The sequence below is a fragment of the Quercus robur genome, chromosome 3 (genome assembly GCF_932294415.1).
Source record: "Quercus robur chromosome 3, dhQueRobu3.1, whole genome shotgun sequence".
NCBI classification, from domain to species: Eukaryota; Viridiplantae; Streptophyta; class Magnoliopsida; order Fagales; family Fagaceae; genus Quercus; species Quercus robur.
In genome coordinates this window covers 6,531,524-6,546,940 of record NC_065536.1, presented here as the reverse complement: position 1 = coordinate 6,546,940, position 15,417 = coordinate 6,531,524, and the positions used below count along the sequence as shown (strand labels likewise).

General features: G+C 31.7%; 1 protein-coding gene across 3 annotated transcripts; it reads right to left on the bottom strand.

The window, feature by feature from the left end:
* Window positions 1-4,547: 4,547 nt before the first annotated feature.
* On the bottom strand, window positions 4,548-15,261 carry LOC126716867 (universal stress protein PHOS32-like). Of its 3 annotated transcripts, none has more exons than XM_050417880.1 (4): window positions 14,956-15,261; window positions 6,016-6,122; window positions 5,272-5,390; window positions 4,548-4,752 (listed from the first exon to the last, which is right to left on the bottom strand). In XM_050417880.1, exons 1-4 carry the CDS (start codon window positions 15,131-15,133, stop codon window positions 4,656-4,658), a joined length of 501 nt encoding a protein of 166 aa, XP_050273837.1. In that variant the 5' UTR covers window positions 15,134-15,261; the 3' UTR covers window positions 4,548-4,655. The 3 variants fall into 3 exon arrangements, with proteins under 3 accessions (XP_050273837.1, XP_050273836.1, XP_050273835.1); XM_050417879.1 differs by lacking the exon at window positions 14,956-15,261 and adding an exon at window positions 6,212-6,584; XM_050417878.1 differs by lacking the exons at window positions 4,548-4,752; window positions 5,272-5,390; window positions 6,016-6,122 and adding exons at window positions 13,329-13,557; window positions 14,052-14,170; window positions 14,767-14,873 and having other exon boundaries at window positions 14,956-15,258.
* Window positions 15,262-15,417: the final 156 nt, after the last annotated feature.

The window sequence follows — 15,417 nt, the reverse complement described above, 5'->3', positions numbered from 1 at the left end:
AAGCCCTCAGAATCTCCATTACAAATATTGACTAATGCAGATAGCTTGCTTCCATATGGTGTCCTATATTCAGTCCAAAGAAAACAAAAACATGGCAGATGAATGCATTCATTCTCCGGTGTTGCATTCAAAACCATGCTATATATTGTTTGTATCTTAAACTCCTGGAAGTTGTTAAACTAGTCTGAAAAATAATAGTTTAAAAACCTTAACTATCCATCTTGATTTCCCTTACTTAATATTCAAATCAACTTTACTAAGCCTAATACCAATTAAATTTGGTTTGGCTATGAGTTCTTACATACTAATCATTCAAGATATTCAACCTCACTAGTTGCATCCTTACCCCAAGTTGGTGAAATAGACACTAGCCCCATTATTTAACTAGACAATCTTCCAGGTGGGCCCAAAACTTTTGATTTAGCAGTCGAATTTTGTTATGGATGGAAGGTTGATTTAACACCAATGTTGCACCATTACATTGTGCTGCTCATTCCTTGTAAATATCAAATAAGTTATGATCTTGAACAAGGAAATCTAATGTCCAAAACTAAGGCTTTTCTAAGCTTCGTAATTTTTACAGAGTTACAACTTGTGAAAATGCTCAAAAGCAATTTCTTGGAAGGCCTGCATAAATCCAAAAGAACTTATTTTTAGTGATGATTTTGTATAGGGCTTGAATGTTCTAGCAAATAATGGCTTTAAAGATGGATGGTTCATTACTTTGAATAGATCAATTTAGTAAAGTCATTCAAACTATTAAAAGTAAAGGGATGGGATCAGAGTTTGTATGTTCATGAAGAGCTCATTGGCTTTCCAAAATCACTTTTGGGCTTCACAATTTGGCTCCCAAACATCTAAACCCCCAATTATAGAGTTACAGCTAAATGCTTGTTTGATGTGCTCCATGTGGCAGAAATTTTAGTTTTTTGCAATTTTCTCTACACCTTCTCGAGGTTGGTTTTAAGGATGAAAATTAATTCTGAATTATAGAATATGCTAGAAAAATTTGCTTCCAATTTGCAAACCAATTCTCTATACCAAATGTTAGGAACTCATGGGTAGAACTCACCCTTGAAAACCAATTTGCAAAGGGAGTGCCCAAAAGCTTATAAACACATTATTAAACTTACACTTAATCAATGTGGGACACTAAGATCATAACAAATTATGGAGACAATGAAAGTGGTTATGGTGTGGGCATTGTCATTACTTATTAGGGTGGTGAAATCTCATGTTTTTTTTCTTTCAAGCAAACCCACACCAAAAATATTTGTAGTGTCATAACAACCCTTATAGAGCCATTGACATGTATCTCAAGGTATGGATTTTTTTTTTTTTTTTTCATTCCTAATGATGATTATATTATCTGAAAATTGAGCTCCTGAGAGTCTGAGACCTGCAACACCATAAAATAGGGATTTACTTTGATTAAAAGAATTATTGTGGTATGATATTTGTGTTTTTTATTGGACATTTTAAAGCTTAGTGGCTATAAGTCTCCTTAAATAAATTTCAAAGCTTAGTCCTACACAATCAGTGTTGTATTTGAATGATGTAGCATTTTATTAAGTGACTTTAAGAACATGTAACCTCACATTTTGACCAGTCATAGAAGCTATTAAATTTAAGTTGCAAATAACCATTATTTTGGGACCAATTATGTAGGCACACCCTAGCTTGAATGAAGAAGAAAAAGTAAGTGCATGTAGAAACCTGTAATACCATAGAGCAAAGTCACACGATTCATCTTCTTAGAGCGAAGTCACATGCCCTTTAAAATAACAGCACGATTCATCTTCTTAGAGCAAAGTCACATGACAGCTTTTGGATCAAATCACCAAAGAATGCAAACTCAAGTAATTATTGTAGGGAATTTAACCAAAATCCCAATCGGTGAGAAACAAAAAAAAAAAAATATATATATATATATATATATAGAGAAAACACATGCCAAAGAAAGCAATCAAATGCACAAGACAATATTTACGTGGCTCGGCAATTTGCCTACGTCCACGGAGTTGCAGAGATTTCACTATTATCAGGGAAAAAGAAATACAAGGTGCAGCTACAATTTTTTCTCTCATAAAAACAGCAACACCACCCACAATTAAAACCCTAATCACCAAAGTCGGTTTCTATATAAAAACGGGCCAAAATTTTTTTCCCGAACCCATGAGCACTCCAGCTTAGGCCTATCAACCCAAGCCTCCGCTCCATGGACTAAGCCTCAATAAATCTCCCATTAAAAATCACGCAATATAAGAGGGAGGGATGAATCCGCAGAAAGAGGTCAAGACAATGAAGCTGCCACTGATTGAATTACAAATGTGTTAGCTAAAGTTGCAAAGACAAGTAAAGAGATCCACAAATTAGAAGAGAAAACTTAGCTTTGTATGGAAAAAATTTTCTGGTTGGAAATCTGATTTTTCTTTTTTGATAAATAATTTTGCTTCATTGAAATTGAAGTGTGCCTTCTTATGTTTAGGTTTTCTATTTCCAAGAAAATAGAAAGGTTATTTTTTAGGAATTTGAAACTACTCCATATTTGCCTCTTCTTAATATTTTGCAATATAAAAAAAGGAATTTTAGCACCATGGCTTAGCTATTTCTGTCATATTCCTTATGATGGTTACATTATTCTAGAGAACTTTCTGTTGGTTTCTCCAAGATTAGTCCATTAAGTTGTATCATTACATTTCTGTGTATCAGCTTGGATTTGTTTATTTTTTAAAATTTTAAGGATAGTGTCCTTTGATTCACTCCAGGGGAGTAAACCCTAAACACTTTCATTTGCCCAAAAGCAACATGTTTCAGGTAAGTAATGGGGTTTTTGTGGATGGTTGAACCAGGGCATCCTAGCTAGGATGTTGGTCCACTGACTAACATTCTACACCCTCTTGGGCAAAATTTATGAAATGTTTTCTTGCTTGCTATTTGTTCTTACTAGTACTTAGTGATTATTACTTGGAATAAAAAATTAGAAAACAAAGAAGTAACCGTAGAAGCAAATTTATGTATACAGTTCAGCTCTTTATAAGAGCCAAATAAATCAGTCAACTTAGAACTAATTAAAGGCATAGAGGAGTAGTGAACATCACATAAATATGGTTAACCATTTGTGAAAAACCATGTTTCTTGTTGTAGAATATATTAGAAGCATCTTAAAGATATGGCTGAAATTGCTCATTTACCAGTGCCCATACAAGAACTTAACAATCTTCATTTAAAACTATAAATTTGTGCTCTTTCATAGATAAGTTAGTTTTTAATATCCAATTATCTGGATATTTGATAAGCATGATTGTTATAAGGAGACATTCAATCAAATGGTGGCATTTGCAAAATATACAAGTTTATAATTAGAAAAGGTCCTAGGTCATTTGGTCATCATGGGCCGCAAGATGGAAAGTTTGTATTTTGAAGCTTGGAATCAAGGTTCACTTAACCTCGATTAACCTTGAGTAATCAAGCAGCTGTCGAAGTTGCAAAACTTCACTTTATTGAGCAGATTTTTGAGATGTTCTCTTGTCACTTCAATGTAGTTTTTCAAGCACACTCAAGTCACTAAAACTTAAAACTCAAATAGATTAAAAAAAAAAAAATTTTGAAATGGAGTTACCAACACAAGATATAATTGACACCAGAGTAGTTAAGACATAGGTGAATCTGTGAAGTCTAAAACCAAGGAATGTGCAAAAGATGCTGAGTAGTCATGAGTACTGAAGTATAAAATCAACATGGTACCTGCAAGGAGAAGATGCTAAGTAATTCCTAAGGGTAGACCATCAATGTAAATTGCAAGTTTTAAAAACTAGGTTCATGAACAGTTTTTCAGAATTCACACTAATATTGCTTGAACTCTAAGAGCATGAAGAGTTAATATTTATGCATTAAGAAACATTCCGGCACCACTGAGGCACTTCAATCACTTTGGTAGTTCTTGGAAATAAACCTTGAAACTTGTCACTGTAAAATAAATGCCAAGCCCCAAGCAGTGCACCCGAAAAGAAGAGCTTGACGCAAGATTGGTTATGTCATATGTGTGAAAATAGATAATGAGGGTCAAAGTATGATGAATGTTGAACCTGTTTAGTAAAGCGCATTCCCTTTTGACATTGAATATTCAATTTCTGCAATCATATAATTTCAGCTGCTGCATAAGGAAAAGAATAAAAAATGCGCACTTGCATTTTTTTTATCAAGTTTTAGACATTCTATCAACTCAATTACTTCAACGGTAAGAATGAAGACCATTCTATTTCTCCTACTCTCTGTTCTTAAAATATAAGTTTTGTTATTATATTGAAATACCTCTTTTTCGATAATCTATTTTATTGAGATAGCTTATTCCCTATGTGTTAATTAAACAATAATCATTACTTGTTCCCCCAAGATACCATGCTTCCTTCTTCCTCCAAAGCTTTCACTCCCACTTTGGAAATTCCCCACTCAATGATAATAAAATTATACAGATTCCCAAAAAAGCATTACTTACCAGATTAAAAAAAAAAAAAAATGCAATGACAGAATCACCAAAAAAAAAAGAGAAGAAAAAACACTTATTTACAAAAGCATACAAAAAAACTTTATACAACAGCCATAATAAGAGCTATAAAGTTAGAGAAAGTCCAAAAAAAAAAAAATTTAATTAATTAATTGTTTGTTGCAGTGGATTTTGGCTTCTTCACAATCAAGACTGGGCACTTGACGTTCTGTGCACAATGATTACTCACACTCCCAAGTAAAGCCCTGCCAGCCCCCACAAATAATGTGTTAGCAATAAATTAAACAATATAATTACAACATAAAAACAATGTATAAGGGCGTACCCCAATAAATATGAATTTATTTTATTCATACTATTTTAGAAAATGAGGGTAATTGTCTATCTTATTTCATGGTACCAAATTTTCATCTTTCAATCATGAACAAACCAAAAGCTTTTTCACATAGTATTATTATGCTTAACAAATTTCAAATAAGAGAGTAAAAAAATCAACATTATATAAAACTAAATTATACTATCTCAAATCATTCACTAGCTAAAAAAAAAAAAAAAAAAAAAAAAAAAAAAAACCCTCAAATCATTCACATGTATACACCTAAAAAGTCTGTCAATAACATTTAAATCAAATGGCATTTTCTCACGTATTCAACTTGTTTGAATTCCCGTACTTACTTATCATGTATCAAAAAGAAAATTACGATAATAACATTATTGTGCCTATAATTTCCTTCTTTTTTTTTCTTTTTTTTTTTAAGACCCACCTTTTTATTAGGCCATAACCATGGCTCCCCATGACCAGCACATCAGCACCCAACTTCTCTGTCATCTGGCAAATAACATCCCTTGGATCACCATGCTCTATTTTTGTCTCCACCTTGACCTTCTCGAGGGACAAATTTGTCAAGATAAAAAATTAAATAAGAAACTATATGATTTTTCAATAAAAAAAAAAAAAAAAACTTATTTATTTCTAATAAAAGTATAAAATAAGAAATTAAATTTTAAAAATTTCAGCCCGACAAAACCTTTAGAAAAAATTATATGGGAAATCAAACTTTACTTTTATAAAAAAAAAAAAAAAAAAAAAAAAAACCCTATTCTAAACCATGAGGCATGATGTACCATCATTAGGTGATGATTCAAATTATGATCCACTATAATCATTCAATAAATTAAAATTTTAGTAATAACCCATGTTAATTATTAAATAAATGTGTTACATTGGTTAAAAAATATACAGGTAAATTATTATCATTAATAGGGTTAAAAAATTTTCTTTTCTTAAAAATCTAAAATTATAAAATGATCAAATAAATTACTATCAAATAACAAATTAATATATGTATAAAAAAAAAACTACTATAATTTTTATATAAGCTACATGATTAAAAATAGGTGTAGATAATCATCAAATGGTTTTATAAACAATTATTTTCTTAAAAAATCAAAATTACCAAATGACAATTTTACCCTTTAACAAACAAAAAAATAAATGTACAACTCACATCATGAAGATCTTTGCACATCTTTTTAGCTTTCTCGACCACGCACTCAGCCACGTCATTTCTGTACTTATCCATAGCCACCATCATATCAGCCGAAAACAAATACCCTGAGCCAGAGTTACACACCAAAATTAACGAGAGGAACAATTAAACCTTCCGTGCTCCTAAAATGCCCATGGAGAGTGAAGAAAATTACCTGTGCCATCAAGGGCAGAGAAAACTGCACGAGGGGGTTTAACGTAGAGGAGGACAAGGGTGTCTTTGGAATTTTCGGAAATCACGTTTTTGAGGCACCACGAGAGCGCGTGCATGCTCTCCTCACCTTCATCGACGGCCACAAGGATTTTCCGTTCCTTTGTTGCCACATCAGCCATCGGCTGTTTGATCAGACGGTTGAAAATTGTTGTTGATAAAATTGAAAAAAAAAATTCACTGTTTCCTGCTTTCTTTCTTTCTGTGTTAATGAAAATTTGGTAGTGGTGACGAATGTTTGAGAGTTTATAGGCAGAGAAGGTGTTGGGTCAAATCTGTGGGCGGGTTTGTGGGTTTTGGGCTTAAGGGTTTTGTCATTTGTGGTTTTCGAACACAGTGGGATCCTTGGTTTTTTTTTTTTTTTTTTTTTTTTTAAGATTATCTGGTTTTGGCATTAGGATATGATTATAACTATAAGGGTAGGTCTATTTGGGGGGTGAAAAAGAGCTTTGGATAGAATATCAAATATCAATCCTCCTTGTCAAGCATGGAGAAAATAGTATACCACTGCAAACAGATAATCTTTGTTTTTAAAAGATAGGGCCCATTTAGCAAGTGTTATATGTCTATGCTTTGTGAAAGTTTGAAAGTTATTAAGACGTGCACAAAATTTGACGAGTTATGCTGTTCATTTTAGGGTGTTTAAATATTAAATTTAAAAAATTTATCTTATTAAGTTTTTAAATAATGTTGTTCAATGATATTTTTTTAAATATCTTAAAAAATTATAGGGCCTACTTAATGTGACAAACTATAAACTGATTTCTCACTCTCCTCAAATCAAAAATATTAAGTTGTACTATGCTTATTAGTTCTTTAAAAATAAAACATATATATCAAACACACAATTATGATTTTTCACACACTGAAACATTTTATTTGAAACATGGTACCAAACACATTTTTTACTTTATGAATACTATAAACATATGTTTCTACAACATTTTTTAAACCACAATTTTCACATCATTTTGAACAATAATACTAAAAATCTCCAACCAAACAAGCTTCAGAATCATGTTGTTAATCTCCTACTAAAAGTTTCAAATTTACCATTTTATAACCATGGCACCAAATACTAACATTTCATTTTCCTAATTTTTAAAATTAGTTGAACTTGATGTGGATTTCAAAAAATATATCATATTTGATATGATCTAGTGAATAGATTAGCTCATTTTTAGATTATGAGATAACATGGGTTCATTAACTATTTCCTAGTACTTAATTAGGTTAAATTGACATTGTCTCAGCTTTAAATGCTTGATTCTATAAGTGGATTATGTGAATATTGCAAAAAAAAAAAAATTATTTGTGATATAAGTACTGTTCAAACTTATTTGGCAAAATGAGGAGAGAAGCAAATTTCAGTAATATTGTCACCGAAATTCTAACAAAAAGAGGAGAGAGGAGAGAGAAATGATAGGATGGAGGTGAGAGAAAAAAAAAAGAATTTCGATGATGTGGTTGCCGAAATAAGAGGAAAAAAAAAAAAGAAATTCAGTGAGAAAAAAAATGAAGAATTTTGGTAATAAGATTACCGAAATTCATTTACCACCCACAAAAACTGCCCAACCCGTTAGCTTCAGTACTGTTATTTTTATTTATAAAAAAATAATAAAAATTTGGTTGGATGCTATCACGAGTCAAACCCATAAGGCAAAGCTCTTCCCTTCAGAAGCTAACTAGTACACTACCACACATTACATCTTACTTTAACTAGAAACTAAATTTATTTATTTTAAAACTAGTAGGTATTTCAAGTAAAAAAGAAAATGCATACATTTTTTTTTCCCAATACTTTCCAAAAATTTATAGTTATAACAACTAAGATGGTGGATTCAAACATTGAACATCTTCTTAGAGACATCAAAACCTTGAACTTTTTTTGTTTCACAGATCTTTCAATAGTTTATTTTCTTAAATATTGAGAGTGGACTAATTACCATAAATAAAAATAAATATATTAATTATAATTGTAATAAAAATTCTAAAAATATATTTTTTTAAATTTTATTAAATTATGCTACACGTTTTGATATCTCTAAAGAAGATGTTTAATATTCAAATCCACCATCCTAGTTGTTATAACTATAAATTTTTGGAAAGTATTGAGAAAAAAATGTATGCTTTTTCTTTTTTACTTGAAATACCTATTAGTTTTAGAATAAATAGATTTAGTTTCCAATTAAAGTAAGATGTAATGTGGCAGTGTACTGGTTAGCTTCCGAAGGGAAGAGCTTGGCCTTATGGGTTTGACTCCTGATGGCATCCAACCATTTAAAAAAAAAAAAACTACTAACAGTACTGAAGCTAACGGGTTGGGCAGTTTTTGTGTCCAAGGACAAATGAATTTCGATTACCGAAATTCTTCATTTTTTTAATTTCGGTAATTCTATTACCGAAATTCTTCATTTTTTTTTTCTCGCTGAATTTCCTTTTTTTTTTTTTTCTCCCGGTAACCACATCATTAAAATTCTTTTTTTCTCTCAATCATTTCTCTCTCCTCTCTCTTTTTTATCAAGATTTTGGTGATAGTATTACTAAAATTTGTTTCTCCCCTCATTTTATTAAATAAATTTAAACAGTACTTATATCACAAATAAACTTATTTTTTTAATAATATTTAACCAAAAGCCTCATAAAAGAGAGCTTAAAGATTATATGAGGTTTAAAACTCTAGATTCTTCTCCATTGAAAAGACAAAGGGTCATATCAAAGGATGTGTTGGCTAGTCTAAGGTAACCAGCACAACAAGCTTAGGGATAAGGGAACCATTCCAGAAGATATCAAGCACAAAGCATCTAAAAGGAGCAATTACTGCTTCAATTATAAGGATTTACTTTTTCCATCATTAGCTGATGCCCCCTAACGGATCATGACCATAATTTATTTAACTTTTTATTGAAATAGTGAGAAATTTTAAAAAAAAAAAAAAAAAAAAAAAGAAAAGAAGAAAGAAGAGGTTTTAAAAAGTTATATATAAAAATAAATAAAAAAACTAGCTTATAAAATGAGAAAATCTAATACCACGACTTATCTCACAACATCTTTACCATAATTATGCTGCGGAAGAATGTGAATGATAGAAAAAAAAAAAGGGTAGGTCTATATGTAAATAATAGACAACCACTTACAGTCTACCATATCAAAATTGTGATAAAAAATTGTAAAATAGTAGGTAGTCCTAAAACTAATCTTATAAAGTTGTGGGCCTTGTGACCCATATTCACATCTGGGCCCCTTAAATGTTACTCAGCAAGCATATAGATTCTGCTAAAATCACATCTAAAATAAGGTCTTCATTGGTCACTCATACCTGTTTTTTGGGAAGGAAGAAAAAAAAAAGTATGAAGTCCAACAAGATTCATACTTAAATTGGCTAAAGCATATTAAAAGATAGGTATATGCATCAAACTTACTAACCCAATCCAACCGAGTGTCAGATTTTGCGGGTTGGTGAGTTTGGTTGAATTGAAAATTTATTTTGAAACTTAAGTCAAGTTAGGTTCGAGTTAAAAGTTTTTCCAATCTACCATATATATAAGTTTATTTTATAATCTTCATTATTTTTTTGTTGCTAAAAAAACTTTATTTTTTTAATTAGTTGATTAATTTTGTTATTTTAAGAATTAGTTTTGATTCATTTATATAATTGAAATATAATTTAAGAATATTACGTGAATTGTAATAATTTATTGAAAAAAATATTAATAATTGATAAAAGTATTTAAATAATTACACAACTCACAGACACAACCCAACATAACAATAAATTAGGATAAGCCTTGTGTTGGTTTTCTATTGTTCACAATTTAAGATATAGATTTTTTCATACTTAAAAAAGTTTAATGGTTTTATTGGATTGTGATTTCTACGTATATAAGAGTGATGCGTGAGCCATATGAAAGGATCAAAACATGGACAGCAAAAAGATGTAATGGGTACAATCATAATAATAGTTTCTGTCATTTCTTAGGGTGATTCTCAAAACACCATTTAGCTTTTACGCAAGATCCTTCAAATGTGGAATTTTTGCTATTCCAATTTTTGGAGGCCAATTTATTGGCCCATTAATTTGACAACTGTGGGCTGCCCTTTGTTCTTCTTGGGGCTCATCCTATTTCCTCTCTTTTCTTTGGGGTTCTCTTTAAAGAGTTAAATGGGCTGGTCCCCGTCCCCATGTGACTTTTTGTATTGTTTTGTCTACCAGATTTACCAAAATCAGCACCAAAGAAAAAAAAAATCCATAGCAATATATATATAACAGCGTGTCCCTGTTTTGGAGTTCGATTTTTAAAAAATCAAGTTCCCCTTATTACTCAGCTTTACTATTTCTAAGATATTTTTTGCACCTGTCTGGTGTTTTGGCTATAACTTTCTGCACATAATCCCAATTGATTTGAGATTCATGTCTTTTAAAAGGAAATTTATTTCTCTACAAATTTTCCAGAAATAGAGAATACTAAATTTCAATGTTTGCAAGGCCAAAAATGTGATTCAAGTTGCTGCTGAAAATTGTAACGATTTTCGAACATTTTATAAAAAGAAATCATATTAATACCTATCAGTATTATTTAGGTTCCAATTAATACCGATTGATATTAATCAGATTTAAATTAGTACTGATCGGTACTAATAATTTCTTAATTAATACCGATTGGTACTAATAAAAAAAACTCGAAATACCAATTGGTAATAAATGGATCGGTAATAAGAAAATTCAAGTTATAAGGGGTACTCGATTTCAGAAAATCAAGTTCCAAAACATGGACATATACCTAAATGGTTTGAAAATAGAGAAAACCAAGTTCCAAAATAAAGATGTACACTTAAATAGTTTGAAAACAGAGACAAATGGCTGCATAGTTTAAAAAGTAAGGGCAAAAATCTATTTTCCCCCAATTATATTTTTTATAATTGGCCCAACCATTGAAATGAAAAGATATAGGAGGACATTGGAATTGGATAGCTCGTGGAGGGTGGAGAGACTATACTACCATGCCAAGGTAGATTTTGTGAAAAACCATGTTTCTTGTTGGAGAATATATTAGAAGCATCTGAATGATATGGCTGAAATTGCTCATTTACTAGTGCCCATACATGAACTTAACCAGCTTCATTTCAGGTCCTTGGCCACTAAATATGAGCCATATGCACAATGTGTCTATAGCAGATTGGGTGAAGATGATAATCAACCCAAAGCATGGTTTGGGTTTAGAGGGAGAAGAAGCTAAAGACTTCCAATTATATGCAGCAATTTTATGTGATCAAATTTGGATGATAAGGAATAAAGCTAGACTGGAAGGAATCAAAACAAACCCAGAAATGGTGGCAAGGTAGGTGAATAAAACATATGAAGAGCACAAGAATGAATGGAGAAATCAATTAACAAAACCTCCAAAAGACTCATCCTGGACTCCCCCACCTTTATTTTGGATAAAACTGAATTTTGATGTTGCAATTAGGGAAGATAAAGCTTTAGTGGCAGTGGTGGCAAGAGACCAAAGGGGAAAGCTAATTGGAGCATGGACAGAGCAGTTGGAGCAAACAGAGCCTTTATTAGGAGAAGCCAAAGTAGCTTGGTTAGCTATCAAAAAGCCGACTGATGAAGGATTCAAAAGAATTATCCTTGAAGGAGATGCACTGAATGTCATTGAGCCATTTAAGAACAAAGCAGTTGTCTCTCACTGGAGAATTAAAGCAGTTCTAGAAGATATTTTGTTTCTAGTTAAATATTTTGATAATGTATCATTTTCTTTTATATATAGAGACGGCAATGTTACCGCTCATCTTCTAGCCCAATGGGCTGCTCTTTTGAATTGGAGTGGGCCAGTTCCCATCTCTAACTTGTCACCGATATTAGTTAAGGCTTTAGATAGAGATGGTCACAGGCCCTCCCTGGATTGTATATCTTTTGTTTCTTTGTATCAATAAAGTATTTATTCAGCAAAGAACTTAACCAGCTTCATTTAAGACTAAAAATTTGTGCTCTTCATAGATAAGTGAGTTTTTTAATATCCAATTACATTTTTTTTTTTTTTTTAGGGTCAATTCAACATGTTACTTGCAAAGAGAAGATGCTAAGTAATTCCTAAGAGTAGACCATCAACGTAAATTGCAAGTTTTAAAAACTAGGTTCATGAACAATTTTCACACTAATATTTCTTGAACTGTAAGAGCATGAAGAGGTAATATTTATGCATCAAGCAACATTCCAGCACCACTAAGGCACTTCACTTTAGTAGTTCTTGGAAATAAACCTTGAAACTTGTCCTTGTAAAATAGATGCCAAGCCCCAAGTAGTGCATCCAAAAAGAAGAGCTTGAAGCAAGATTAATTGGTTGTGTGAAAATAGATAATGAGGGTCAAATTATGATGAATATTGAACCTTTTTAGCAGAGCGCATTTCCTTTTGACATTGAATGTTCAATTTCTGCAATCATACAATTTCAGCTGTAGCATAAGAAAAAGAATAAAAAAAATGTGCATTTGCATTTTTTTTTTTTTATCAAGTCGTTTTAGATGATGAGTTACCATGAGGCATGAGTTACCTTGGTGAGGGTGGATCATCTAATTTGAATCATCATCTAATGATGGTAACTCATGCCTCATGGTTTAATTTATTCCCTATGTATTAATTAAACAATAGCCAACGAGGGCTTGGCTCAGCTGGTAAGATTCGTTCACTCCACCTAACCAGCCCATGTCAAGATTCCCGCTGCCAACGGGTTCTTGTTGGTGGGCAACCTTGGTGAGGGTAGCTCCCTCACACGGACTGGACAGAACGGCTTGAGCTTGACCCCAGCCCGACGCCCTGCCCGGGGGCAAAATACAACCATAAAAGCCCCCATTTTTTGTACACCAAAAAAAAAAAAAAAAAGTTTAAACAATAATCATTGCTTGTTCCCCCAAGATACCATGCTTCCATCGTCATCCCAAGCTTTCACTCCCACTTTGGAAATTCTCCACTCAATGATAATAATATTATACAAATTCCCAAAAAAGCATTACTTACCAGATTAAAATATATATATATATACTATGACAGAATCACCAAAAAGAAGAAAAAACACTTATTTACAATAGCATACAAGAAACTTTATACAACAGCCATAATAAGAGCTATAAAGTTAGAGAACACCCCACCCCCCCCCCCCCCCCCCCCCTCTTCAAAAAAAAAAAACAAAAAATTAATTGTTTGTTGCAGTGGATTTTGGCATCTTCACAATTAAGACTGGGCATTTGACGTTCTGTGCACAATGATTGCTCACACTCCCAAGTAAAGCCCTGCCAGCCCCCACAAATAATGTGTTAGCAATAAATTAAACAATATAATTACAACATAAAAACAATGTATTAGGGCGTACCCCAATAAATATGAATTTATTTTATTCATACTATTTTAGAAAATGAAGGTAATTGTCCATCTTATTTCATGGTATCAAATTTTCATCTTTCAACCATGAACAAACCAAAAGCTTTTTCACATAGTATTATTATGCTTAACAAATTTCAAATAAGAGAGTGTAAAATCAACAATATATAAAATAATAAATCTAAATTATACTAACTCAAATCATTCACTAGCCAAAAAAAAAAAAAAACCCTCAAATCATTCACATGCATACGCCTAAAAAGTCTGTCAATAACATTTAGATCAAATGGCATTTTCTCATGTATTCAACGTGTTTGAATTCCCCTATTTACTTATCATGTATCAAAAGAAAATTACGATAATAACATTATTATGCCTATAATTTCCTTTTTTAAGTAAGACCCACCTTTTGACTAGGCCATAACCGTGGCTCCCCATGACCAACATATCAGCACCCAACTTCTCTGTCATCTGGCAAATTACATCCCTTGGATCACCGTGCTCTATTCTTGTCTCCACCTTGACCTTCTCGAGGGGCAAATTTGTCAAGATAAAAAATTAAATAAGAAACTATATGATTTTCAATAATAAAAAAACCTTACTTATTTCTAATAAAAATATAAAATCAGAAATTAAATTTTAAAAATTTCAGCCCGACAAAACCTTTAAAAACAATTTATATGGGAAATCAAACTAAAAAAAAAAAAAAAAAAAAAAACCTATTTTAAACCATGAGGCATGAGTTACCATCATTAGATGATGATTCAAATTATGATCCACTATAATCATTAAATAAATTAAAATTCTAATAATAACCCATGTTAATTATTAAATAAATGTGTTACATTGGTTAAAAAATAAGCGTAAATTATTATCATTAATAGGGTTAAAAATTTTTCTTTTCTTAAAAATTCAAAAATTGTAAAATGATCAAATAAATTACTATCAAATAACAATTAATATATGTTAAAAAAAAAAACTACTATAATTGTTATATAAGCTACAAGATTAAAAATAGGCGTAGATAATCATCAAATAGTTTTAAACAATTATTTTCTTAAAAAATCAAAAATACCAAATGACAATTTTACCCTTTAACAAACAAAAAATTTACAACTCACATCATGAAGATCTTTGCACATCTTTTTAGCTTTCTCGACCACACACTCAGCCAGGTCATTACTATACTTATCCACAGCCGCCATTATATCAGCCGAAAACAAATACCCTGAACCACACACCAAAATTACAGTCAGGAACATCCAATCTTTCGTGTTCCTAAAATGCCCATGGAGAGTGAAGAAAATTACCTGTGCCATCAAGGGCAGAGAAAACTGGACGAGGGGGTTTAACGTAGAGGAGGACGAGGGTATCTTTGGAATTTTCCGAAATCACGTTTTTGAGGCACCACGAGAGCGCGTGCAAGCTCTCCTCACCTTCATCGACGGCCACGAGGATCTTCCGTTCCTTTGCTGCCACGTCAGCCATTTGGCTCTTTGATCAGACGGTTGGAAATTGTTGATGATAAAATTGAAAAAAAAAATGCACTGTTTCTTTCTTCTTTCTTTCTGTGTTAATGAAAATTTAGTAGAGGTGATGAATGTTTGAGAGTTTTTGAGTATTTATAGGCAGAGAAGGAAAATAATGTGTTGGGTCAAATCTGTGGGCGGGTTTGTGGGTTTTGGGCTTAAGGTTTTTGTCATTTGTGGTTTTCAAACACAGTGGGCTCCTTGGTTTTTTTTTTTTTTGTTTTTTTTTTTTTTTATTTATTT